General features: G+C 47.2%; 1 protein-coding gene across 2 annotated transcripts in view; it reads right to left on the reverse strand.

Annotated features, from left to right (window-relative positions):
- Positions 1-22,643: 22,643 nt before the first annotated feature.
- TMPRSS13 (transmembrane serine protease 13) overlaps positions 22,644-26,893 on the reverse strand; it is a 28,727-nt gene continuing 24,477 nt past the window's right edge. For both annotated transcript variants that reach the window (XM_044257926.1, XM_044257927.1), the window contains 3 exons: positions 25,065-25,207; positions 24,773-24,925; positions 22,644-24,082 (listed from right to left, as the gene is read on the reverse strand). In XM_044257926.1, the coding sequence (XP_044113861.1) occupies positions 24,056-24,082; positions 24,773-24,925; positions 25,065-25,207 (323 nt within the window). In that variant the 3' untranslated portion in view covers positions 22,644-24,055. The remainder of the gene's footprint in view (positions 24,083-24,772; positions 24,926-25,064; positions 25,208-26,893) is intronic.

Below are 26,893 nucleotides of genomic sequence, written 5' to 3' on the forward strand. Positions count from 1 at the left end.
ACTCCTTGGCTGAAAGTGCCTGGTCATGTCCAACCTGCTCCTTGAACCTAGTCTCTTCCACCCTCCCTGACCCGGGTTTTTGACCCTCCACCCCAACACCCCAACCCCCCCCACCCCCGGCTTCTCCCTCAAATGGCTTGTCTGGGGCCCTTTGCTGCTTTACCCTGTTCCTGGACCATCCAGTCCACAGCCATGGTTTTACCATCCACTTAGGGCTCATGGCCCCGCCCTCTCCAGCCCTGGTCCTCACCCCCAGAGACCCAGAGGAGTCATGCCCAGGGACCCAGCACTACCTATGCTGAATCCATCATCCAACTGTCCTCACATATCAAAGGAGCTTCCCCTCCTAGGTCTTTCTTGAATTCCTAAACGGCCGCGCCCCCAACCCCACCACCAGTCACTCACCCGGGAGAGCTTGTACCGTCCTCACTCCCCTCCCGCCCAGTGCTTCTCTTCCAGATCAGGCCTCTCTGCTGCCAGACTCCTGCTGGAGACTCTGCCTCAGTCTCCCCACCCCCAGGCTCTCAACTCTCTGGTATTTTCTGCAGCTCGGATGTGACTCAAACCTTCAGGCGCTCCGTGTTTTCTACACCCTATCGTCCGACTTCTTAACATGACATTCCGTCTTTACAACCCAACACACACCCGCCTCTTGGCTTCATCTCCTGACCCCACTCTTTGCTAGGCCTTCCCCATCCCATCTCCACCCCTGTCAGCCCAGTCCTTGCAAATGCTGTCTCCCGGCCCAAAAGGGCTACTCACAATGATTCGAATATGCTGCCGGCTTGCTGCCCCCGATCTTTGCTCATGTAGTTTTTCTGCTTCAAATGTCTCCTAATTCCCTTCTCGTAAGAATTTTCCCTACTCTGCAAAGCTAAATTCAAACATCACTTTATTGAAATTAAGGCTGTCTTCTCCATGCTGTCATGACCGGCGTCAAGCCTCTCCATTGATCACGGTGCACATCATCGTCTGGCTTTTTAGTTTGTGTCATTACCTATGTGCGACCCTAATGGAATGGGAAGTCCTTGGGGGCAACCTGGCCTCTCACTCCATATGTAGACCCCAGTGTCTCGCCTGGTGACCTGTCTGTAGCTAGTGGCCTGTAGCTCATAAGACCCAGCATGGTTATGTCCTAGCCAACCTCTCCAGATTCATCGTGAACACATTTTTCCTTGCTCTCTCAGCAATCTGTCAGTTTCACCAAAGCCTCAGAACCGTCTCCCCATGCACTGGCACCCCGGCGCCTGCACACCTGTGTGCGATGCACTTGTCTTCCCCAGAAGAAAGGACAAAGGAGCAGGGCTGTTGAGGTCACAGGTAGAGGTGAGGGGAGTGGTGAGCCTCACGGGGCTCTGGGGCCAGACCACCCGTAGGGGAAGAGAAGGAGACCCTGATACCGACATGGGGGCTTGAAAAGCAGGACGTCTCTGATGGTGGAGGGAGCCATGGGGACCAGGTGGATAGCAGACACTGCTGGTTGCCTAGATCAGCTTGGTTTTCTTTTCTTTCTTTTTTTTTTTTTTCCTGCCCTTTCGCTAACCGAGCTACAATGTGCTCTGTTTAAAAACCACCTGTTCTCGGGGCGCCTGGGTGGCTCAGTGGGTTGAGCCGCTGCCTTCAGCTCAGGTCGTGATCCCAGGGTCCTGGGATCGAGTCCCGCATCGGGCTCTCTGCTCAGCCGGGAGCCTGCTTCCTTCTCTCTCTCTCTGCCTGCCTCTCTGCCTGCTTGTGATCTCTCTCTGCCAAATAAATAAATAAAATCTTAAAAAACAAAACAAACAAACAAAAAAAACCACCTGTTCTCCAGATTTACTAGAAGGGATCTATGTGACCCAGCTCTGGCCAAGAAGATGGCAACAGAATTCTATTGAGTAAGAATTCTAAAAAAGACACATGACTTTGCCCTTTGCAATTTTCTTCTCCCTCTTCTTCATCCTCCCCTTCCGTCCCCTCTTCTTCTCCCTCCTACTTTTCCTCCTCATCCTTTTTTTGGTTAGAAATATGAATGTGATGCCTGAAGGTAAAGTGGCCATCTTGCATTCCAGATTTCTTGTCACCTGAGAAAATTCAGCTCGCGTTACAGAAATGCCCTGTAACTGGTTTTTGTCCCATGCAGCCAACACAGTCCTGACTGGTACAAATAGAATGGAATAGCTGGAGAGGATAGCCTTGCATCATGAGAAAGCAGAAACTCAGCACGGGCAAATCTTGTTGGCCTAGAAGACCCCTACCTGCCACTTAGCGCTAGCATACACCTGACACGTGCCAACCTCTCTTCCTGAACCTGGTCCCCCTAAGTCCCCCCTCCCCACCGACTTAGCCACCTTTATAGCAGGATCTGGATTTTGAGAAGGGAAGAAAGCAAATGCAGGCTGAGTGGGGAAGGTCTGAAATAAAATTTCACCCTGTCTTCCCACAGGAAAACTATAACATATGTCAGGAAACAAGGCATGCCAGAGCATGCATGAGATTTGCTCCTAAGTGAAAAATCCACCCCAGTCCCATCAGTCTAGGGAACTAATTCTGCCTGATTAACTTAAACTTGCCATGTAAGTGTGAAGCATCACCTCGAGGTGCCGATCTCTAATTATGAGCTTGCCCCTTCCAGAGCTGCTGGTCGTCCAAATCGAGCACATGACCACTCCTCCCCCTGCCTTTCCACTCCGCAAATGTGCACCCATTTGTCTTTTCCCGGTGAATGCAAATGGGAGAAAACGAGCAATGTTGCCCTTTGGAGATAATGATGTTGGAAATTCAATACATAATGGCTCCCTAGACAAGACCAGAATAGTTTCGTGTTTCTGCTCTCCCCATGCACGGAGAAGCTGACAGCCTGTTAGCATAAGCAGGCGTCTGAACTCCCCACCCCTCCCTGAGCGCCTGGAGCCAACGTTTGTGGGGAGAGGCACCTGTTTATCATCATATACTCTCTTCCAACCCACTGGATCCAGGCTCAGAACAGAGGCTGTCGCTGAGTTTGTGAGCCAGAAGAGACACAGGGACCCAGCCGTCAACTCTATTCAGTCTCTCGACCAGCCCTGCACCTAGACAATAACCCACTAGCCCAGCCACACTTCCAGGCAAGAAAGACTTGAATCCACTTTTTTCTCTTTTGCATTCCCCCACTCCTACCTGCACCCCAAAGCCCAAGCTAGAGTTGAGGGGAGCAATAAAAATGATCTGGGCTGTCTGGTGACTGAACTTTATAGGGGAGTCTTGCGTGAAGCCTGAAACTACTTGCTGCGTGGGGAAAACAACTTCCGTGCAAGGCAAACTCGGCACCTGTGCACAGAGCTGCGTTTCTCCCAAGAAGCAGACAGCAGCAGCCAGACGCCCAGCATCCTGGGGCTGTGCCTGGCCCATCTTGGGAAGGCAGCTCGTTTCTGACCATAATGGGCTTCCAAGAGGGACTCCAGGCAGGCCTGAAGACCCCTTCAGTCGTGGGGACACTGTCTCTCTTGTCTGTTGGTAGTGGACTCTTGGGTTCATTGACTTCTCCATCTCCCTCCATCCTCCTGCCATTCCGTTCTCTCTTTGATGCTGCTGTGTATGTAATTGCCTCTCAGACCAGAAGCCTGTTTGATGCCCACCATTTAAAGCATTATCTCTATTGATTTTCGTTTTTTAGGACTTGATGGAACCTTAGGTGTGGCTGGTGGGAGGAGAAGGGCATAAACCCTCACCCCTCCCTACTTCACTCTAATTCACTCTAATATTAATATTCACTCTAATAATAAGCATTTATATAGCCCTTGAACACAACTCCTTCCCAGCATATCGTTAGCTCAGAACCTTCAGCTCCCAAATCAGCAGGCGGGGTGCCATGACTTGACCCAGGCAATCACCTAAGTGGGTTGCTCTTGGATGGTGCGGAACTCGAAGACAGGAAGAATATCCAGTTTATGTTTTTCCATTTGTTTGTTTTGTTCGGGAATGGTTTTAGGGTTTTTTTCCTTCTTCTTCTTTTATGCTTCTAACACCTGGTCCCTAACACTTGCCAATGTAATTGGTGGCTAATCAGTATTTACTAATGCAAGAGATTAGAGTGATATTGACAGAGAAAAACAACGTGCCTCAAGAACCAGAGGCCCCCACCCCCGCCGCCCCGCCCTGCCCTGCCCCTGACCAGGACTAAGAGGCCATCTGATGCTGCCTGGGCTGGCAGATAAGCGGGAGGCAGAGATGAAAAGCAGGGTTCCAGGGACATGGGCCACAGCAGATGCATCTGGAGATTGCTCTTAACTTACGGTAAGTTGTGCCTCCAGAGATAGCCTCAGCAGTGTCTCCCATCCCACAGGCTCTTCTGCCCCTGTGAGGTGGCACTTGTCTCTCCTCCCCGCAATCCGGGCTGGCCACAGCACTTAGTCTGAGCAACATAAAGGGGCAGAACAATCACCATATAACTTTTTAGATGGGGTCTGCAGCAAAGAGCTGCAGCTTCTGCCTTCAATGTTTTGAACACCACCGCTTGGAAGCCAGCTGCCTTAGAGGAAGTCAGACTACTCTGCTGGAGAGACAGAGAGAACGCAGAGAAAGGATAGAAGCCACCTCGGACATTCCCATGCCAGATGAGCTCCTCCTGCTCAAATCTGGAGCAAATAAAGTGATGGCTGTTTTTTACACCATTAAGTTTGGAAGCATTTGGTTTTGTGCCATAGATGACTCAAGCAAGATGATCAGGCCCACCCCGGACCCATAAATCCAATGCTCCAGGAACAGGACCTGGGTGTCGGCTTTTTAACAGAACCTGCCTAGGACAGGGAGAGAGCTGAGCCTCCCAGTGACTTCTCCCATGGATGATTTCATTTGTGGCTTGCAGAGTCAGTGAGTCTGAAGCCCTGGAACGCACAGTGCATCGGAGCTGCAGGAACCTGGGCCAGGGACATACACGACGAGAGAGATAAGGCAACATCTTAGAAGAAACAGGGTACCACAGAGCTCTCTGTGCAGAGCCCCAAACAGAGCCACGGGACATCTGAACTGGATGAAGCCTTAGAGGACGTTTGGCAAACTGGGAGCCCAGAGGGGGGAACCGACTGACTCAAAGTCCCCTAGCTTGCTTGTGACCCAGTTGGGACCGGAGCAAGGTCTCCTGAGTACTGGTCCATTCTTTCCCTCACCCATCTGTCTCTCAGGATTTCTGTGTCCTGAGGAGTGAGAAAACAGACGCTTTCTTGGAACAGAGACAATATACAGTAACAGTTACCTTACAGGCAATACAATGGCACTAAAATCATATCTCTCAATAGTTACCCTGAATGTTAATGGGCTAAATGCCCCAATCAAAAGACACAGGGTATCAGAATGGATAAAAAAACAAAACCCATCTATATGTTGCCTCCAAGAAACTCATTTTAAACCCAAAGACACCTCCAGACTTAAAGTGAGGGGGTGGAAAAGAATTTACCATGCTAATGGACATCAGAAAAAAGCAGGAGTGGCAATCCTTATATCAGATCAATTAGATTTTAAGCCAAAGACTATAATAAGAGATGAGGAAGGACACTATATCATACTCAAAGGGTCTGTCCAACAAGAAGATCTAACAATTTTAAATATCTATGCCCCCAACGTGGGCGCAGCAAACTATATAAACCAATTAATAACAAAATCAAAGAAACACATCAACAATAATACAATAATAGTAGGGGACTTTAACACTCCCCTCACTGAAATGGACAGATCATCCAAGCAAAAGATCAACAGGGAAATAAAGGCCTTAAATGATACACTGGATGAGATGGACATCACAGATATATTCATAACATTTCATCCCAAAGCAACAGAATACACATTTTTCTCTAGTGCACATGGAACATTCTCCAGAATAGATCACATCCTCGGTCCTAAATCAGGACTCAACCGGTATCAAAAGATTGGGATCATTCCCTGCATATTTTCAGACCACAATGCTCTGAAGCTAGAACTCAACCACAAGAGGAAGTTTGGAAAGAACACAAATACATGGAGACTAAACAGCATCCTTCTAAAGAATGAATGGGTCAACCGGGAAATTAAAGAAGAATTGAAAAAAATCATGGAAACAAATGATAATGAAAATACAACGGTTCAAAATCTGTGGGACACAACAAAGGCAGTCCTGAGAGGAAAATATATAGCGGTACAAGCTTTTCTCAAGAAACAAGAAAGGTCTCAGGTACACAACCTAACCCTACACCTAAAGGAGCTGGAGAAAGAAGAAGAAAGAAACCCTAAGCCCAGCAGAAGAGAAATCATAAAGATCAGAGCAGAAATCAATGAAATAGAAACCAAAAAAACAATAGAACAAATCAACCAAACTAGGAGCTGGTTCTTTGAAAGAATTAATAAAATTGATAAACCCTTGGCCAGATTTATCAAAAAGAAAAGAGAAAGGACCCAAATAAATAAAATCATGAATGAAAGAGGAGAGATCACAACTAACACCAAAGAAATACAAACTATTATAAGAACATACTATGAGCAACTCTACGCCAACAAATTTGACAATCTGGAAGAAATGGATGCATTCCTAGAAACATATAAACTACCAAAATTGAACCAGGAAGAAATAGAAAGCCTGAACAGACCCATAACCAGTAAGGAGATTGAAACAGTCATTAAAAATCTCCAAACAAACAAAAGCCCAGGGCCAGATGGCTTCCCGGGGGAATTCTACCAAACATTTAAAGAAGAACTAATTCCTATTCTCCTGAAACTGTTCCAAAAAATAGAAATGGAAGGAAAACTCCCAAACTCATTTTATGAGGCCAGCATCACCTTGATCCCAAAACCAGACAAGGATCCCATCAAAAAAGAGAGCTATAGACCAATATCCTTGATGAACACAGATGCAAAAATTCTCACCAAAATACTAGCCAATAGGATTCAGCAGTACATTAAAAGGATTATTCACCACGACCAAGTGGGATTTATTCCAGGGCTGCAAGGTTGGTTCAACATCCGCAAATCAGTCAATGTGATACAACACATCAATAAAAGAAAGAACAAGAACCATATGATACTCTCAATCGATGCTGAAAAAGCATTTGACAAAGTACAGCATCCCTTCCTGATCAAAACCCTTCAAAGTGTAGGGATAGAGGGCACATACCTCAATATCATCAAAGCCATCTATGAAAAACCCACTGCAAATATCATTCTCAATGGAGAAAAACTGAAAGCTTTTCCACTAAGGTCAGGAACACGGCAGGGATGTCCATTATCACCACTGCTATTCAACATAGTACTAGAAGTCCTAGCCTCAGCAATCAGACAACAAAAGGAAATTAAAGGCATCCAAATCGGCAAAGAAGAAGTCAAATTATCACTCTTCACAGATGATATGATACTCTATGTGGAAAACCCAAAAGACTCCACTCCAAAACTGCTAGAACTTATACAGGAATTCAGTAAAGTGTCAAGATATAAGATCAATGCACAGAAATCAGTTGCATTTCTCTACACCAACAACAAGACAGAAGAAAGAGAAATTAAGGAGTCAATCCCATTTACAATTGCACCCCAAACCATAAGATACCTAGGAATAAACCTAACCAAAGAGGCTAAGAATCTATACTCAGAAAACTATAAAGTACTCATGAAAGAAATTGAGGAAGACACAAAGAAATGGAAAAATGTTCCATGCTCCTGGATTGGAAGAATAAATATTGTGAAAATGTCTATGCTACCTAAAGCAATCTACACATTTAATGCAATTCCTATCAAAGTACCATCCATCTTTTTCAAAGAAATGGAACAAATAATTTTAAAATTTATATGGAACCAGAAAAGACCTCGAATAGCCAAAGGGATATTGAAAAACAAAGCCAAAGTTGGTGGCATCACAATTCCGGACTTCAAGCTTTATTACAAAGCTGTCATCATCAAGACAGCATGGTACTGGCACAAAAACAGACACATAGACCAATGGAACAGAATAGAGATCCCAGAAATAGACCCTCAACTCTATGGTCAACTAATCTTCGACAAAGCAGGAAAGAATCCAATGGAAAAAAGACAGCCTCTTCAATAAATGGTGTTGGGAAAATTGGACAGCCACGTGCAGAAAAATGAAATTGGACCATTTCCTTACACCACACACAAAAATAGATTCAAAATGGATGAAGGACCTCAATGTGAGAAAGGAATCCATCAAAATCCTTGAGGAGAACACAGGCAGCAACCTCTTCGACCTCAGCCGCAGCAACATCTTCCTAGGAACATCGCCAAAGGCAAGGGAAGCAAGGGCAAAAATGAACTTTTGGGATTTCATCAAAATCAAAAGCTTTTGCACAGCAAAGGAAACAGTTAACAAAACCAAAAGACAACTGACAGAATGGGAGAAGATATTTGCAAACGACATATCAGATAAAGGACTAGTGTCCAAAATCTATAAAGAACTTAACAAACTCAACACCCAAAGAACAAATAATCCAATCAAGAAATGGGCAGAGGACATGAACAGACGTTTCTGCAAAGAAGACATCCAGATGGCCAACAGACACATGAAAAAGTGCTCCATATCACTCGGCATCAGGGAAATACAAATCAAAACCACAATGAGATATCACCTCACACCAGTCAGAATGGCTAAAATCAACAAGTCAGGAAATGACAGATGCTGGTGAGGATGCGGAGAAAGGGGAACCCTCCTACACTGTTGGTGGGAATGCAAGCTGGTGCAACCACTCTGGAAAACAGCATGGAGGTTCCTCAAAATGTTCAAAATAGAACTGCCCTATGACCCAGCAATTGCACTACTGGGAATTTACCCTAAAGATACAAACGTAGTGATCCAAAGGGGCACGTGCACCCGAATGTTTATAGCAGCAATGTCCACAATAGCCAAACTATGGAAAGAACCTAGATGTCCATCAACAGATGAATGGATCAAGAAGATGTGGTATATATACACAATGGAATACTATGCAGCCATCAAAAGAAACGAAATCTTGCCATTTGCGACAACATGGATGGAACTAGAGCGTATCATGCTTAGCGAAATAAGTCAAGTGGAGAAAGACAACTATCATATGATCTCCCTGATATGAGGGAGTGGTGATGCAACATGGGGGCTTAAGTGGGTAGGAGAAGAATCCATGAAACAAGATGGGATAGGGAGGGAGACAAACCATAAGTGACTCTTAATCTCACGAAACAAACTGTGGGTTGCTTGGGGGAGGGGGGTTGGGAGAAGGGGGGTAGGGTTATGGACATTGGGGAGGGTATGTGCTTTTGGGTAAATTGGAAGGGGAGATGAACCATGAGAGACTATGGACTCTGAAAAACAATCTGAGGGGTTTGAAGTGGCGGGGGGGTGGGAGGTTGGGGTACCAGGTGGTGGGTATTATAGAGGGCACAGCTTGCATGGAGCACTGGGTGTGGTGAAAAAATAATGAATACTGTTTTTCTGAAAATAAATAAATTGGAAAAAAAAACAGACGCTTTCTTAAATGCATGATAAATACCTTAAAATACTAAATACCTTCAAATAAGCCATGTACATGTGAGTACCAATTATTAATATCCCAATGAATGTGAACATACCAAGAGTATCCAAAGTAAGAGAAAGGTCAGAATTAGAGGTGGAACTAATCTGGGCTGCCTTCCTGAAACAGTTGACCTTTGAAGGAAGAGGATGGAGGTTTGTGGCAGGCAGATAGAGAACCCAGGCACAGAGGTTGGAATGAGACCTGTGGATGTACAGTCTCATCTACTTAGCAGGTTCAGAAAGGCCTGCTGGGAAGGAACAGGGATTTATAAGATTCCATCTAGTGTCTGTTTCTTATCTGGTTCCTCCACCCATGGAAGGGAGACAGGACTGGCAGCTGTCCAAAGGGGAAGGCCTAATCACACAGACTTCCTGAGTCCCCACCCATCCCACTGGGCTGTTAAGAAGGCTGGGGGTGGGGGGGTGGCTGGGTGGTTGAGTGGGTTAAGGCCTTTGTCTTCAGCTCAGGTCATGATCCCAGGGTCCTGGGATAGAGCCCCCCATCAGGTTCTCTGCTTGGCAGGGAGCCTGCCTCCCCCTCTCTCTCTGCCTGCCTCTCTGCCTACTTGTGATCTCTGTCTGTCAAATAAATAAATCTTTGGGGAAAAAAAAAAAGGCTGACCAGGGCCTGGGAGACAACGGGCCCCAAAAGTTCTATCTGCAAGACCAAGGCTTCTGAACTTGGTGTCAGGATTCTTCTCTCTTCCCCTCTCTCCCCTCAAAGTCTAGCCCCCCTTTGTTATTAGAAGAAGCCCCTGAGATACCACCCAATGAGTTTATTTTTAGCTTCCCATTCTTTCCTAGGAGCTGCCACGAGCAGAGAACAGAACTTAAGTGTTCCCAGCTGTCCTGCACTGAGGATTGAACAAAAGAGAAGGGATTTTTCCTGTAGTAGAAGAGGTCAAGTCCAAGCAGACGGAAAAGCTAACTTTGTGGTCAGAGTGGGCAAAATGAGCAATGTTGGTTAAATTTATTTCTTTGACAAATAACTCTCACTCAATGGACAAATCAATAACATTTTCTGCAGTTTCCTCACTGAAGAGCAGTTTCTTTTGGAAAAGGGGTAAGAGGCTGGTAGAATGTAGTCGGGAATTAAAATCCAGGACTGCTGGACTTGAACTAGTCACCTGACTTCTCTGAGTATCTGTTTCCTCTCTGGGAAGATGGTATTAATGCTACTCTCGATCCCGTAGGGTCTTTGTGGGGACTGATCAAGCTAAGACTCGGAAAGCGCGTGCTGCCACATGCTAGCCATGGCAATCACTCAGCCAATATTCCTTTCTTGACTTCCCTAAGTAAACCCACTTTGACCAGCCCCAAGATAGAAGCTCATCTTTTTGTTTGTTTGTTTGTTTGTTTTCCTTTTTTTTCCCCCAATTTATTTATTTTCAGAAAAACAGTATTCATTATTTTTTCACCACACCCAGTGCTCCATGCAAGCTGTGCCCTCTATAATACCCACCACCTGGTACCCCAACCTCCCACCCCCCCGCCACTTCAAACCCCTCAGACTGTTTTTCAGAGTCCATAGTCTCTCATGGTTCACCTCCCCTTCCAATTTACCCAAATTCCCTACTCCTCTCTAACGCCCCTTGTCCTCCATGCTATTGGTTATGCTCCACAAATGAGTGAAACCATATGATAATTGACTCTCTCTGCTTGACTGATTTCACTCAGCATAATCTCTTCCAGTCCCGTCCATGTTGCTACAAAAGTTGGATATTCGTCCTTTCTGATGGAGGCATAATACTCCATAGTGTATATGGACCACATCTTCCTTATCCATTCATCCGTTGAAGGGCATCTTGGTTCTTTCCATAGTTTGGCGACTGTGGCCATTGCTGCTATAAACATTGGGGTACAGATGGCCCTTCTTTTCACGACATCTGTATCTTTGGGGTAAATACCCAGGAGTGCAATTGCAGGGTCGTAGGGAAGCTCTATTTTTAATTTCTTGAGGAATCTTCACACTGTTCTCCAAAGAGGCTGCACCAACTTGCATTCCCACCAACAGTGTAAGAGGGTTCCCCTTTCTCCACATCCTCTCCAACACATGTTGTTTCCTGTTTTGTTAATTTTGGCCATTCTAACTGGTGTAAGGTGATATCTCAATGTGGTTTTAATTTGAATCTCCCTGAGGGCTAATGATGATGAGCATTTTTTCATGTGTCTGATTAGAAGCTCATCTTTAACCAACACCCAGTATGGACGTACCACATGACAGGCTCACAACAGGGCAGGTCGCAACGTGACACGGCCCCTGCTTCTGACCACGACACCTTTGCAGATCATCAGGACCCTGGGTGCTCCAGGAGGAATGCAAGGGCCACCAGCCCTGCTGCGTGTCTGGGGGACCCTGAACAACCCAGCTGAACTCACTGAGCTGGCTCACTGGCAGAACCAGTGAACTGCATGTCAAGGCAGAAACACAAATGCCACCGCCAACCTGAAGTGAGCATTTCCCGTGTGCCTGGCTCCATGCCAATGAGTTCACATGCATCACCTCACTCAATCTGAACAGCAGCCCCGCAAGGCAGATCCTAGGATCGATCGGCCCCATTTCCGAGATGGGGAGACTGAGGCTGAAAGAATGACAGCAACTCCCCCAGAATTGCCGTGTTGATAAGCAGCAGAGCCAGGACATGAATCTGGGTGCAAACTGGGTACTCGTTTGGGGTTTTGTTTGGTGAAGATGTAACCTTAGTGCGTGGCTGTCTGGCCCCTTCTTCCCAGGAGGAGATTCTGCTCTCTGGAGCTCCCTCTGTGCACAACCCTGTGATACAAGGACACCCTCTTACAGCCACCAGCCACCGGCAAGCCATGCCCGGTTGGAGCCGAGGCCCTGGCACCTACCCTACCCTCCCTATCTCTCTGCACACCAGAGCCATTAGCCAGGGCTAGGTGGGAAACTGTTCCTTTGCCCTGGCCATCTGCTTAGGGGACGTGCAGGGGGGTATTTTCCCCCCTGAATAAGCCATTTCTCTTGCTCTCCCATGGTGAATTTCCTGCTTTCTGCACCATTGAGATTAGATTTCTTTCTGTGATAAAAGAAGGATGCCTTGTGGTAGCTCTGCCCAGGGATGGGTAAGAAATAGAAGCTCAGCTAGAAACATAGCTGCTGATTGTCGTTACCATCGTAATTTAATATCTGCTAAGTGCCTCTAGACTGGGAAGTGCTTCGAGAAGACAAAGTCAAGGAGATGGGTAAGTTTTTTGCCCCAAGGAGGTCTCCATGCAAACCTCCATCTGCAAAACAAATTTCCCAAAGCCTCTCTCACGCAGGTGCGTTCAGACACACACTTCCTCGGGGGGTGCTTCTCAAACCAACGTGCAAATCACAACCACAAGGGGTTAACTCACAAATGCTGGGCCCCACCCCCAGGAGAGGCTGATGCTTCTGGTCAGGGGAACCACACTTGGAGAACCAGCCCCCTCCTTCACCCACCGGCAGCTCTCGAGAGACTCACCCATGTGCTCAAAGGCACGGACACTTTCAGACACACACAACCTGCCTCCTCTTCAGCATCCTTGGGCCCCAGTCTCTGGCCTCGCTCTCTGGGCTCCAACCTCTCCTGTCTTCTTTATGTTCTTCAAGCTGTGCTCCTCCTGCCTCAGGAAGGAAAACAGGTGGGAGAAGAGTGAATTGAGGTGGAAAGGCCAGAATGTGGGGGATGGCAGGAGACTCTCCTGGCAGGATGGTCCCTAGTCCAGGTGGAAAAATAAACGGGAAGCTTTCTGTCCCCTGGAACACGTGTCCTGTTAATCTTTGTCTGGGCTATGCCTCCTTAGCTTTCAGACTATAGCTCTGACTGTCCTTTATCAGGGAAACCTCCTCTGATTTCCTCTGCTACGCTGGCCATCATCATTAGACCAAGGGAGAGCCCAATTTAAGTGGCCATATTGTCATATAAATTTTCTTTACGTGGATATGGTAGGTTTTTTTTTTTTAAATGTACATCTGAGGGGTGCCTGGATGGCTTAGTCAGTTAAGTGTCCAACTCTTGATTTTGGCCCAGGTCATGATCCCAGTGTCATGCGCAGAGCCCTGCATCAGGCTCCGCACTGGCCAAGGAGCCTGCCTAAGATTCTCTCCCTCTGCCCCTCCCCACCCCATATGTGCATGCATGCACTCCCTCCCTCTCTCTATTTCTTTAAAAAAAAAAAAAAAGTATGTTTGACCCCATGAGAGACAGGATCATGCTGAGTTTCGCACAGTTTCACCCCTACCTAAGCATCTGCTTCAGGGTAGATGCTCAGAAGCGTTTGTTGAATGAATAAATGAACCCTCACATGTGGGCACAGCTCACATGTACACACAGGTATTCACACAAGAAGACATTCACATGTATTCTTTCATGTCTACCCTCAGCATTCTTTGCAGAAAAACACAGCAGAAGCTGTTTGGACGCTGTTTGAGGTATAGAAGTTAATTCAACTCTTCTGAAAAACAATTCAGCATTTGGAATAGAAATGTAAACAATCCTACTTACTGAAATGTACTCATGGCAACAGTGTTTATAAAGCAAACTCTGGAAACTAACTATACCTACTTAGATGTCCACTGAAAGATTAAGAAAACTGGTATATCTAGCCAATGGAATAGCCTACAATTGTTAAAGATGATAATATCTATCCCTTTGGGGATGGTGCTTATCTCATATTATCGAGAAAATAAAATCAAGATACAAAATAATCTGTAAAATATGATCCCATTTACATAAAACTGTAGCCCTCTCTATGATTGCATAGAGTTGTAGAACGATGTTATCAAAATGCTAAGGATATTTACATCCGGATGGTGGGACTTATTTAAGATTTTATTTATTTATTTGAGAAAGAGAGTGTGTGTGCACAGTAGAGAGAGCATGAGCACGGACAGAGGCAGAGGGAGAAGCAGGCTCTCCACTGAGCAGGCAGCCCTGCGTGGAGCTCAATGCCAGGACCCTGAAATTATGACCTGAGCTGAAGGCAGACACTTCACTGATTGAGTCACCCAGGCGCCCCACATGGTGGGATTGAAGATGATTTTTACTTTCTTCTTTGCGATAGTACCAACTTCATACTGTTGCTGAGAGATTAAAAGAGATAAAATGTGGATGATGTGGAGAGTTTAGAGCATGATCCTAGGCACGAAAAGTTCTCTTTATATCATTTGTATAGTTTCCAGGATTGTTTTGATTTTTAAGAATCCTCCTGTAGTGAGAACAAAGTTACAAAATCACAAGAACAATAAAGCCTTAAAACATAGACCCAGAAAGGGCTGGAAAGGGCCAAGGGCAGGTATGTGTCCTCCAGCTCTAGCTCAAACCCCAGTCCCAGCACTTAATACAGTCCTCAGTACTAGTAAGTGCTTACAACAATTTGTTGAATCCAACTGGATTTGGAGCATCCATTAGTCCAGTGAGAAGCTTTATCAGAAAAGAACCTAATGGAATACTAGTCTCCAGTCCCACCATGAGGCAGACCCCAACCAGACTTCACTGTTGAGGCTATAGGTCAGAGTGATTGGAGTGTTTCTCTCTCTCTGTTTTAAAGCTTTTATTTTTTACTTGAAAGAAAGAGCAAACAGAGATTGAGAACACGATGGGGGGCAGGGGTGAGGTGGAGAGGGAGAAACAGACTCCACGCTGAGCAGGGAACCTGGACCCCAGGATCATGACCTGAGCCAAAGACAGACACTTAATCAACTACACCACCCAGGTGCCCCAACTGGAGTATCTAACTAGAGCCCTTGCCTGGGACACATCAAGCCCAGGAAATTAAGGAAATGTGAATCCCCGGTCCTCTTTCTCTCACCCACTGAACTCTTCATTAGCCTGCAGTTAAATTAACATCTCCCTTCTTCAACAAGACCCAACATCACCACAGAAAGCTGACTAGCCTTTGGCTTCTTTAGATGAGAGATTGTTCACTTTTTCCTGAAAGTGGACAGTGAGGGTAAGTAAAAGACATGGTTCCAAAGCAATTTCCAGGAAGCAACTATCCAAAGTCATCACCTGCAGATCCCCAGGTTTTGTCTTTTTGCGTGGTCTAATATAGCAGTCTTCAAAGTGTGGGGGTGCCTGAGACATTTTCAGGGCATCAGCAGGTCAAAACTATTTTCATAATAATACTATGATATCATTTGCCTTTTTCATTGTGGTGATGTTTGCACCAATGGCACATAAAAAAAGTGGGCAAAACCATTGGCTCCTTCACATGAATCAAGGCAAGGGCACCAAATTGTGCCTGTAGTCATTTTACCACCACACACTTGGCAGTTTTGCTTAGGAAAATCCTTGCTGAAGCAGTATAAATTATGAATTATTACAAGGTATTAACTTGTTTAAATCCCAATCCCAAATATATGTCTTTTTAATATTCAGGGTGAAAAAAATGAGAGCACTTGCGCTGCATACCAAAATTTGGGGGCTGTTTCGAGAAAAAGCACTTATGTTTCAGCTGCGAGCTGAACTTGCCACTCTCTTCATGAAACACCATTTTTCCTTGAAAGAAGATTGACAACTGCGATTACTCCGACTTCAGAGTTGGCAACCATTTCGTCAAAAATGAACAAAATGAGATCGTCACCTCAAAGAAAACATCTGACAGCGTTTGTCCCTAATGATATAATTTAAAATTTCAATTGAAAATTTGGATCTTGGAAGATTTGGATCCTTTACCAGGAGCTTCCCAATCCTTAAAGACTTTTCTGATGACATCAGTGATGATATGAATAGATTTGTTTTCATGTTGTAAAATGGAATGTGTCAACATCTGGAAGATGTTCATAGCTCAGAACCAATATTTTCCAAATGATCAATTCATAATGTTATGAAGTTATACATGGGTGAAAAACCCATTGCGAGTGCGACATAGACCAAGAGATTTAAAAACAACCAAATACAAAAAGTTCATTGACAGATTTCAGACTCCACATTGCAACTAATCTTTACCAACTGCTGCTTGTCAACTTTGCATACAGTATTGAAGTATCCACAAGTACTTGAAAAGGCTATTAAAATATCCTCTCATGGGTTGCCTGGGTGGCTCAGTGGGTTAAGCATCTGCCTTTGGCTGACGTCATGACCTCGAGTCCTGCATCGGGCTCTGCTTAACAAGGAGTAGACTTCTCCCTCTCACTCTCCCTCTGTGTCCTTTATCCCTCTCTCACTCTGTCTCAAATAATCTTCAAAAAAAAAATCTTCGAAAAAAAAATACTCTTTCACTTTCCAACTCTACATCTATGTGAGATCAGATTTTCTTCATATATTTCAACCCAAACAACATATCACAACAGATTGAATACTGAGGAAGTATGAGAATCCAGCTATCTTTTTTGTTCAGCCAGATATTAAAGAGATTTGCAAAAATGTAAAAACAATGCCACCGTTCTTATTTTTTGTTTTGAAAAATGCAGTTACTTTAATAAAATTATTATTTATGTTAACATGTGATTAAATACTTAGCTATAAAGGTAATGAAATAGGTACAGGACCTGTATGCTGAAGACTATAAAACTTAAGTGAAAGAAATCAAGGAAAATCTAGGTAAATGGATAATATGGGGTGCCTGGGTGGTTCAGTCAGGTATGCCTCTGCCTTCAGCTCAGGTCATGATCCCAGGGTCCTGGGATCAAGCCCCATGTCAGGTTCCCTGCTCAGCAGAGAGCCTACTTCTCCCTCTCCCTCTGCCCCTCCACCTTGCTCATGCTTTCTCACTCTTCCTCACAAACAAACAAACAAACAAACGAAATGCTATGTTCCTGGTTCAGAAGACTCAGCTAACATGCTAATTCTCTCCAAATGGATTATAAATTTACCACAACCCTAATAAAAATTTCAACAGGATTCTTTGGAGATAGAGGCAAGCTGGTTCTAAAACTTGAATGGAAAAATAAGGACTCAGAAGACCTAAAATAATTTTGAAAAAAAATTGGAGGACTCACCCTACCCAAATTTAAGACCTACTATAAAGCTAAAGTAATTAAGACAGGGTGGCATTGCTGAAAGGATAAGCACATAGATCAAAGAAATATACCCACACAGAGGGCGCCTGGGTGGCTCAGTGAATTAAGCCGCTGCCTTTGGCTCAGGTCATGATCTCAGGGTCCTGGGATCGAGTCCCGCATCGGGCTCTCTGCTCAGCAGGGAGCCTGCTTCCTCCTCTCTTTCTGCCTGCCTCTCTGTCTACTTGTGATCTCTCTCTGTTGAATGGATAAATAAAATCTTTAAAAATATATATATACCCACACAGATATGCTCAATTGCCTTTTGAGAAAATGGAAGGGCAAATGGAAATGCAGATTTGCGGGTGGGAAAAGGGCAGTCTTCAAAATATGGTGCTAAGGGATGCCTGGGTGGCTCAGTTGGTTGGGCGGCTGCCTTTGGCTCGGGTCATGATCCCAGCATCCTGGGATCGAGTCCCACATCGGGCTCCTTGCTCTGCAGGGAGCCTGTTTCTCCCTCTGCCTCTGCCTGCCTCTCTGTCTGCCTGTGCTCACTTGCTCTCTCTCCCTCTATTCCTGACAAATAAATAAATAAAATCTTAAAAAAATAATATGGTGCTAAAACAACCGGACATCCATTAGCGAACAAATGAACCTCAATCTAGATCACAACAGTATCTCAAAATTAACTCTAAATGGATCCTAGTCCAAATAAAAAACATAAAACAACAAAATTCTTAAGAGAAAACATCAGAAAAAGTCTTCAGTCTTCATGAGCTTAGATTTGGCCAAGTGTTCTTAGCACAATCCAAAAAAAAAAAAAATGATAAGTTGGAATTCAGCAAATTCACTTTGTCTCTATAAGGGCATAATTAAGAGGGTGAAAAGACAAGCCACATGGGGAGAAAATATTTATAAATCAAATATCCAGGAAAGATTAGCAACTAGAATATATAAAGTACTCTCAGAATTCAACAATAAGAAGACTAGTATCTAGCATATATAAAGAAAAGAACTCTCAGAATTCAATGATAAGAAACAAACAACCCAACAAAGAAACAAGAAGATCTGAACACTTAGCCAAAGAGGATCTCCAGATGGCAAAACAAAACATAAAAAGATGCTCAACATCATTCATTGTTAGAGAAATCCAAATTAAAACCACAATGAGATACCACTACATACCTATTAAAATGGTTGCCCTAAAAAATTCTGGGCAATACCAATTACTGGGAGATGAGGAGCAAGTAAAACTCTAATTTGCGGGTGGGAACGCAGAATGGTACAGATCCTCTGAAAACAGCCTGGCAGTTTCTTATACAGTCAAACATACAATCACCATATGACCCAACAATCCCACCTGTAGTAATTAATCCTAGAGGAAAGCAAACTTCAGTCACATGAAAATCTGTACAAGAGCGTTGAAATCTATGCTCATCTTAATTTCCGCCATGATCTTATCAAGGAGGAACAGCTTTGACTCATGAGAACTTCTAGGCCTTTGTGCAATGTTTACAACAGAGACAAGCCTGGACTGTCTCCAAGGAGAAGGGCTTTGGGGGCGGAAGAGAAGGGAGCAGCTAGAGTCTGACCCAGCGAGACAGGGGTTTCTTGAGACTAGGGGTACAGAGAGCTGCAGATTTGCGAGCTGTTGCCTGCACCTGTAAAATCGTGTGAGGGCGTCCCGTGAAGGCCACCAATGGAGCAGCCAGCCTGGGAGCAGGGTGTGGCCTCCCTCAGGGCGTAGCATCCTGGGGAAGAACAGGAGGAGGAATGCTTTCCAGACAGGCTGAGAAGTTCAGTCAGATTTTCATCCATTTTATAAAGAAAGGTGACATTTCTTGTACCTTCATGACATGGAGCAAATTCCTGCTGACTGCATGGGGTGTTCGTTGGAACCCCAGAGATCGGACGGAGGTCTCCTGGGGAACACCATTTAAGGAGCTTGTGGGAGACAGGAGGAGCGGCCAGAGGGCCAGAAGGGAGAGGTTGATGCCGTAGAAGCAATGGCAATGTCATCAAGCAGGGAGTCCTCAAGAGTTCAGAGCCAGCAGGGAGTTCCAGTAGGATGAGGACTGAAAAGCTACCATTGGATTTGGCAACATGGTGGCTCAATGATGTGATGGGGCAGGAGCCAGATGGCTGTGGCTTGAGGAGCCCATGGGGCATGAGGTTGTATGTCCCCTCACAGCCCTGAACCATCAGCTCCATTGGCCGAGTGGCCAGGTGCTTCCAGGGCAGCGCCAGCTACCCATCCTGGTCCCATCAGTGGCAAGAGAGAGCAGAGAGAGCTCAACCCAGTGGTCCTCCCTGACTGAGAGAAACTCCCAGCAGGAGGTCCAGCTGCCTCGGGTGGTGGTGTCACCTTCATATAAGACCAACCCCATTGCTATAAAATGAAGAGGCAGGTTTATACAGAGAAATGGCAAATCTCCTAAGAAACTTGAACCCTGTGAAGATTTATTCAAATTCCCCAGTCCCGTCTCACTGGTTTGCTGAAGGGGTGGAGAAAGAGGTAAAGTATCTGGCCCTTTTGCGGCAATTTCAACGTTTGTTTCGAGGGCTTGATCTGCCTGTCACTGTCCTGCATGTTGACACGCAGCCGCCCGTTTCACCCTGCAACAGCACATGGGAGAGATGCACCTATGCTGCATGACGGGAGGGAGAGGCTGGCTTGCCCAGGGTCACAGAGCAAAGGAAGTGGAGCTGGAATTTGTGCCTCTGGTTACCTCCAGTCCAACTTCATGGCTCTTTCCGCTAAATCAGCGTCATTAGGAGGAGTTCAAAGAAGATTCCCAGTTCCCTCCTTGTTTGAAAAGTGAAGAACTTATTCTGGGACTCGGGCCTTTGGCAGAAGAATTACCCCATTACGTCCACGTCCCACATCCTGCGGGCCGGAGCTGAGCCGTGCCGGACCAAAGCCCAGGCTGTGCCCTCCTCTTCTCTAAGGACTCATCTGAGACGATCTCTGCCCAGATGACACAGGCTGCATATCTCCACAGCGTGGTCCTCCATGTTCTGACAAGACTCATCGTGAGACCAGTGTGAGCTCACTGCCTGGGCTGGGCAGCAGAATTCCATGGAACAGGAAGCCTGGGCCAGCGCGGAGGATGTACGGAATGAGTGGCACGAGCTTCTCAGAGCCACCCACCCGCACTGAGGAGACATGGAGGTATCCTGGGGTGACAGCTTATTATGGCAGAGGAGGACCTCCCAGAAGGCATCCACTTGGGACGTGGGTGCAAGAGGAGTCAGGAGGCCTCCTCCCATTCATAATGCTTTTGTCTCAGGTTCTGTGTGAGCTAAGGCTCCGGTCCTGTGACACTCTGAGGGGTGTGCCCAGCCTTCTCTGCGGCACTGTCCCGCCCTGGCCCTCCCACGGCAGAGGCCCAGTGGAGAACGGAAAGATACCCGTTGCCGAGCAGCAGACCCTGTAACATCACAGCTAGGAGAGACCTACCTGACTTGGGAGAGCAGATTTTAAAATCGGACAGCCTCGATTCAAAGTCCAGCTCTACCACTGTAGCAGGCGTGTGGCTCGGGGAAGCTTAACTCACTTGCCTTGGCCTTTGTGTCTTCATCCATGAAACAGGGATAATAGTGCCTACTCTGTGCTTTCGGGACATAAGACACATCAGGTGGTTAGCACAGCAGCTGGTATATAGCACACATTCAGCAAGTGCTAGCTCTTATCATCATTATCCTCATCATTATCATCACAGAAAGCGCTCCACATGCATCTCCCAATGTCCCCCCAAGTGCATCAGGACACTGGCTAAGCAATTATGGGAAACAATAGCCCTTGGGAACTGAACCAAACTCCAGAGGCAGCAGGATGGGCTGCTGGGCTGTGACCGGCTCTGCCTCCAAAGACTTAGCCTCTGCCCCACACCCAACACACTCACGTACATTCCCCTCCTTCCCCGGGGGGTAAACTCAGCAGTCAGTGGACTTGACAAAGCCAGAGAGTCTGAGTGGTACCTGGAGATGCCTGGGATCCAGGGACCCGAGACGGTGTCACCAGCAACCCCCACTAGCCTCCACCAATAGAGACACGCACATCTTTCTGGAAATTCTGGACGGATTTGGGAAATTCCATCACCCTACTCCATGCTTCTTATGGCTTCTGTAAATGTCCGGTGTCTAAGGAGTGTTTTTCTTTTCCTATTAAGATACTGCTTTTTCTCAAGCTTATCTCTCCCACACACACACCTGCACCCCTATAGGTTACTTCTGCCCTAGCAAGCCAGACAGAGAGAAGGGTCTGAAAAATAATGTGGCAGGAAGCCTCCTCGCTGGATGTTGAGATGGATGAGAAATAAGCTTTGGCTTGAACCACTGAAGTTGTGGGAAACTGTGGGCTCTTATTGGGGTCGCTATGTTTTCCCTACTTGCTAATATGCTAAGCCCGCCACCTGCCCCTCCCCCACCCCTTTTTGTTGGGATGAAGCCAGAAAAGAACTGAAGGTGGGACGTCTCCCCCTCCCACTGACACGAGAGAGTAAAGAAACCAAATCTGAGGTGTCTGAAGGCCAGGCCCACGGACGCAGGCCTGGAGATGTCTGTGATCATGGCCAGAAGCAGGGGTGTGCCCAGTGACGCTGATCGTGTATCCATGGGGTCGCAGTGATGGAGGTCAATATATTCAAGGTAGGAAAGTAACTGCAGAGCAAGAAGGGATAGATCTTTCAGAAACTGATGGGACCACCGATCCAATTCTGTTGGAAATGCCTGAGGAAGCTTCTTACAACCAGGCCTCTCTCTGAGCTTGCAAAGGCAGAGGAAGAGAAAGAGGAAGAAGGGAAAAGGAGAAAAGACAAGCACTGGATTGTCCTTCACCCATCCTTGTCTGGTTTTGTTTGTTTGGTTGTTTGATTTGGTTTGGCTTGGTTTGGTGAAGTTTTACTTAAGTTTTAAGATTCCTTTCAAGCCTCCCGTCCTTTGTGAAGCCCTCCCTGACCTCTCCAGGTGCGACTGGTAGCTTCCACGCATGCTGTCCATACTCGTCATAGCTTCCGTCACACTGGGTCACAACATGAGTTCCTGAGGACACTGTCATAGTCTTTGTGCCCCTCTCGTGATACCTGATACAGAGTAGGCACTGATATGGCAGGTCGGGGGCTGGCTGGTGGGCTAAATAAACACTCAGAACCCACAGCTGAGGAACCAAACCTAAGAACCCCACAGAGACTGTCTGGACACCGGGGTGGGCAGGGTATCAGTAGAACAACAAATCACAAATTTTTCAGGTTACACAACTTTTATTGCTGAAGACCATTGTCGGGGCTGCTGTAGACATGAACATTGCCCTCCCCCACCCCCAGCCCTGATAACACGCAACCGGCCCCCTCGGCCCCTGTCCAGTCTTGCTGCCTGCCTGAGCTGGGCTGGGCTGACCCGCGTGGACCCTGCCTCAGAGAGTCATAGCACCGTGAGGCAGGCCCCAGGAAGGTGAGGAGAATGGGGCTGAGCAAGAACAGTTAGCCCAGAGGAGAGGCTGGGGAAGGCCCAGGCCTCTGGCTGGCATGGAAACCAGGCACACTGATGGCTCACGGGAGCAGGGCACCTCAGATCCTTCAACATGACTGTTTGGAGGGCCTGGAGACTGTGTCCGCTCTCTCTCCACGGCAGCGTTGGGGTCAATGCCCGGTTTCTGAAACAATTGAGAATTTGAAAGGCGGAGAAGCGGAAAAGAAACTGCAAAAGGCCCAGGAGGGCACTGGACAGGGAACCCTGTCCACCCGGACTCTCTTAGGCTCTGGCGCCCATGGAGAAGCAGCAGCCATTTCTTCACGCCCTGGTGTGGCCTTCAGATGCAGCGACACATGTGGCTCTCTGTGAGGGATTTGCTCACCAGCCCGCCTGAGGGCTCCCTACCAAGTACCCCAAAGCGGCTCCTTCATCCGGTCCCTTGAGGTCGGGAACATTCTGCAGGACTCCGGAATGGCACAACTCCCAGAAGTCCCTTGGAGTCTTTGGGGTGATGGATGCTAGTGCTTCAGGCGCCTGGAAGTTTTGGAGAATCTTTATAAAATGCATCTACTTCCATTTCTTGAATATAAAAATAAAATAAAAATCTGCCCCAGTGCCTCTGAGCCTGGACTGCTGCATGCAGCCAGCCCTCAACATCCGGGTACCAACACGAGGTCTGATAAAGAGCAGGAAGCTCTTTCAAAGGGGGACACTTCCCGCCAGGGCCAGCCCAGGCCCTCTGCCACCTGGGTGTCCCCGGGGCTGCTGGTGACCACACAGTCTGGGTTCGTCTCCAAGTCACGGTCAGAGGAGCAAGAATGCCTAATATGGACTTCCAGGCCCTTCTCTGGGGCCCTGTTTGGGCTTCACCACCTCTGTCCATTAAGGCTACCCCTGCCAGAACCTCCACACAGCCCAAACCATTAACTCCAGATGCCTTCCAGCCTGGGCTTTGCGAAGAGCTGACAGCTCTTCCGGTTTCTGAAGACCTTGGGAGAGTAACAACATCTACATGCGTGCACGCATGTACACACACATACACACACGTGCGTGCATATTCACAGAGGCAGCAGATAGTAGATGTAGGAGTAACGAAGGTGCCTGGTGGCCTTTAGCCTAGATGACACTGCCGATGGCCCAGTCACTTTGGCCAGTGCCTTGAGGTGGGACAGTCCAGCTGCTTAGGATTTCCGGAAGTGCACCTCCCTCTGAGGACGAGAACAGGGAGAACAGGATGAGACTGGGTCAGGAAGACAGATGTCGAAGGTGGGGTTCAGAGCCTGCCATTCAGTCCAGCTGTCACTGGGCACTGCTCCTCAGAGAGAGGAGGGGAACCGTGGAACAAGGAGGAACCGTGGAAGCAGAGAGACCCACCAGGCTGGATTTCTGGACCAGCCACCCAAGCTCTGTGTGCTGCTCTCCCCTCTCTCAGGCAGAGGAGGGAAGGTGAGCATAGCTTTCGTGCTTTAGGGCTAAGATGGCAGGTGCAGGGAAGGTAGGGCTGTTCTGGGTCAGCAGAGGTGGGGGTGAAGCCCTGTACCCCAGATACCCATGAGACTAACTCCCTGCCAAGGAGGGAGGCCTCCTTCATACACCGCTCCAGTCAGCTGTGTGAACTCACACTGTGGCTGTCTCTGGGGAGAAGACATGCCACTGGGGCCCAGCCTGGGGCCACCCCTTTCCATCCCTCCAGAGGAAGGAAACAGAAGGTAAGAAACCTAGGCCGCTGGGGTTGGCCCAACATTTGATTCCTATCCTGTCCCGGTCTTCCACACTTCTGAACACCTCCAAACACGAGGGGTGAGGGGAACTTTACTAAGACTCTGGGGAAAGCCTGGGCCCTCTACCAGACACCCCAACTTTGGGGAGCTCCCAGTCTGGCCCAGGCAGACACTCACCTCCATCTTGCTGTAAATCCAGGGGAGGACTTCAGTCACTTTGGTGTACACACCAGGCTTGTTTCTCTGGCCACAGCCTGTGCCCCAGCTGGTGACTCCTGCCAGATACCAGCGGTTGTTCTGCTCACAGACCAGGGGCCCCCCGCTGTCTCCCTGTGGGGGGAACACACATCTCAGCAGGGTGGGAGAGGTGGTCCTTGAGCAGGAAATGGCAGGCACCTGATTCTCACTCTGAAACCACCACCCCAGCCTTCCCCCATGGCCCCTGGCTCCCAGGACATGAGCCCCTCACCTGGCAGGAGTCTCTGCCTCCCCGGAGGTCCCCAGCACACATCATCCTTGGGGTAAGGTAACTGTCATAGACCAAGAAGTCATTGCATTTCTTAAAGTCAATGAGGTTGACCTGTACCTCTCGGAGGAAGGGGGATGTCTTCTCTTCAGTGAAGGCGGGTGGAGGAAAGAGAAGATGGGAAAGGAGTGAGACCAGATCTGGACACCTTCATGACCTTCTAGCCAGCCACGCCATGACTCAGAGTCACAGCTTCCTGGGAGCAGAGGATACCATTCCCATGGCTGGCCTCCCAGAACATAGGGCCATATACACCCTCACACCACACACAACCCCCTACACGTAACATAGAGACAGACATGTACACAAACTCACAAGCCTATTGGGCTGCCTTCATGTTGCAAGATCTTCTCTGTATGCAGAGCACCATCAAACACATCATTTCATTTGTTTTCAGTAACTATGTGCCCTAACGAGGTATAATTAACCCATTTACAGTTGGAGGAACTCAGGGCCAAAGGCGTGACTTGCCAACAGTCACACGGCCAGTCAGTTATGGAGCCGGGACCAGAACAAGTCTGCTCCCAGGCCAGTCACCATCCACTGCACTGAGCAAGGGAAAGGAGGCCCTGAGACCCGCAACTGGCCAGAGGCTCTCTGTGAGGTCAGCCACGTGCTCCGGGGCCAAGCATAAACCATCCTACAGAACCAACACCAGCAAAGATCACTCTGCAATAGAGATAAAGTGAGGCGAAAGAAGACCACTCCACTTCATAATCTTGTTTAAGGGTAAAGGAAAACAAGGTAGGTTACAAACCACAAATAACGGCAACTATCCCCTCTCCCAGCCAATAGAAATGGCTACTGCCTCCTCACCGATTATAGCTTGAGACTCTGCTTATTCTTAACTTCTAGATGAGATTATTAGGATGTCCAATCATAGAATTATTCCTGCTTGGGCGCCTGGGTGGCTCAGTGGGTTAAGCCTCTGCCTTCAGCTCAGGTCATGATCTCAGGGTCCTGAGATCGTGTCCCACATTGGGCTCTCTGCTCAGCAGGGAGCCTGCTTCCCCCTCTCTCTCTGCCTGCCTCTCTGCCTACTTGTGATCTCTGTCAAATAAATAAATAAACATTAAAAAAAAAAAAAAAGAATTATCCCGGCTTCCCGAAAGCATCCAATCTAGAGAAATGTTGCACTTCTTTGAACCGCCCCCCTTCCCTACAATAAGTCCTTCCTAGCACTCTGTTATTAAGACGTCCATGGTTCCCTGTGGTATATGTTCCCCCTCAGTGCAGTGAGCAATGGACCAAACGTGTTTGATTATAGGGGGTCTCCAGGTGGTCTTGGCTGGAGACCAACTACTTTGACATCTGCTCAGGTATATACACTCATACACATTTGTCTTAGGTTGGTTTACAGGATTTCACTTGGGAGAGCTCCATGTGAAGCCATTTAGGGGGACACAGACACCTGGTAGGGTCTGCATGTAGGGGGACACAGGTACCTGGTGTTGTCTGCATTGATGGGAGGATCTTAACTGACCAAGCGGAGCCTATGTGGTCTGAATAGAGGATGTACAGTGTTGTCAACAGTCAAATAGTCTATTTGTTGCTAAATAGTCTTTTTTGGTAAAGATACGTGAATGAAGTGTTGGCCTCTTCGCCAGGAGGTGGCACCTAAGAGTTCTGAGGAAATAACCATATAGGCCCCTAGGTACAGAGCTGTATATAAACACATTTTGTATATTCTTATAGGGTAAGTTTTCTGTGAAAGTGGCAGATATTAGTTAAGCATGTGTCTTGGCATTTTTTTCACCTGCACATTTGGGACT

This window comes from Neovison vison, chromosome 7 (assembly GCF_020171115.1).
Source record: "Neovison vison isolate M4711 chromosome 7, ASM_NN_V1, whole genome shotgun sequence".
NCBI lineage: Eukaryota > Metazoa > Chordata > Mammalia > Carnivora > Mustelidae > Neogale > Neogale vison.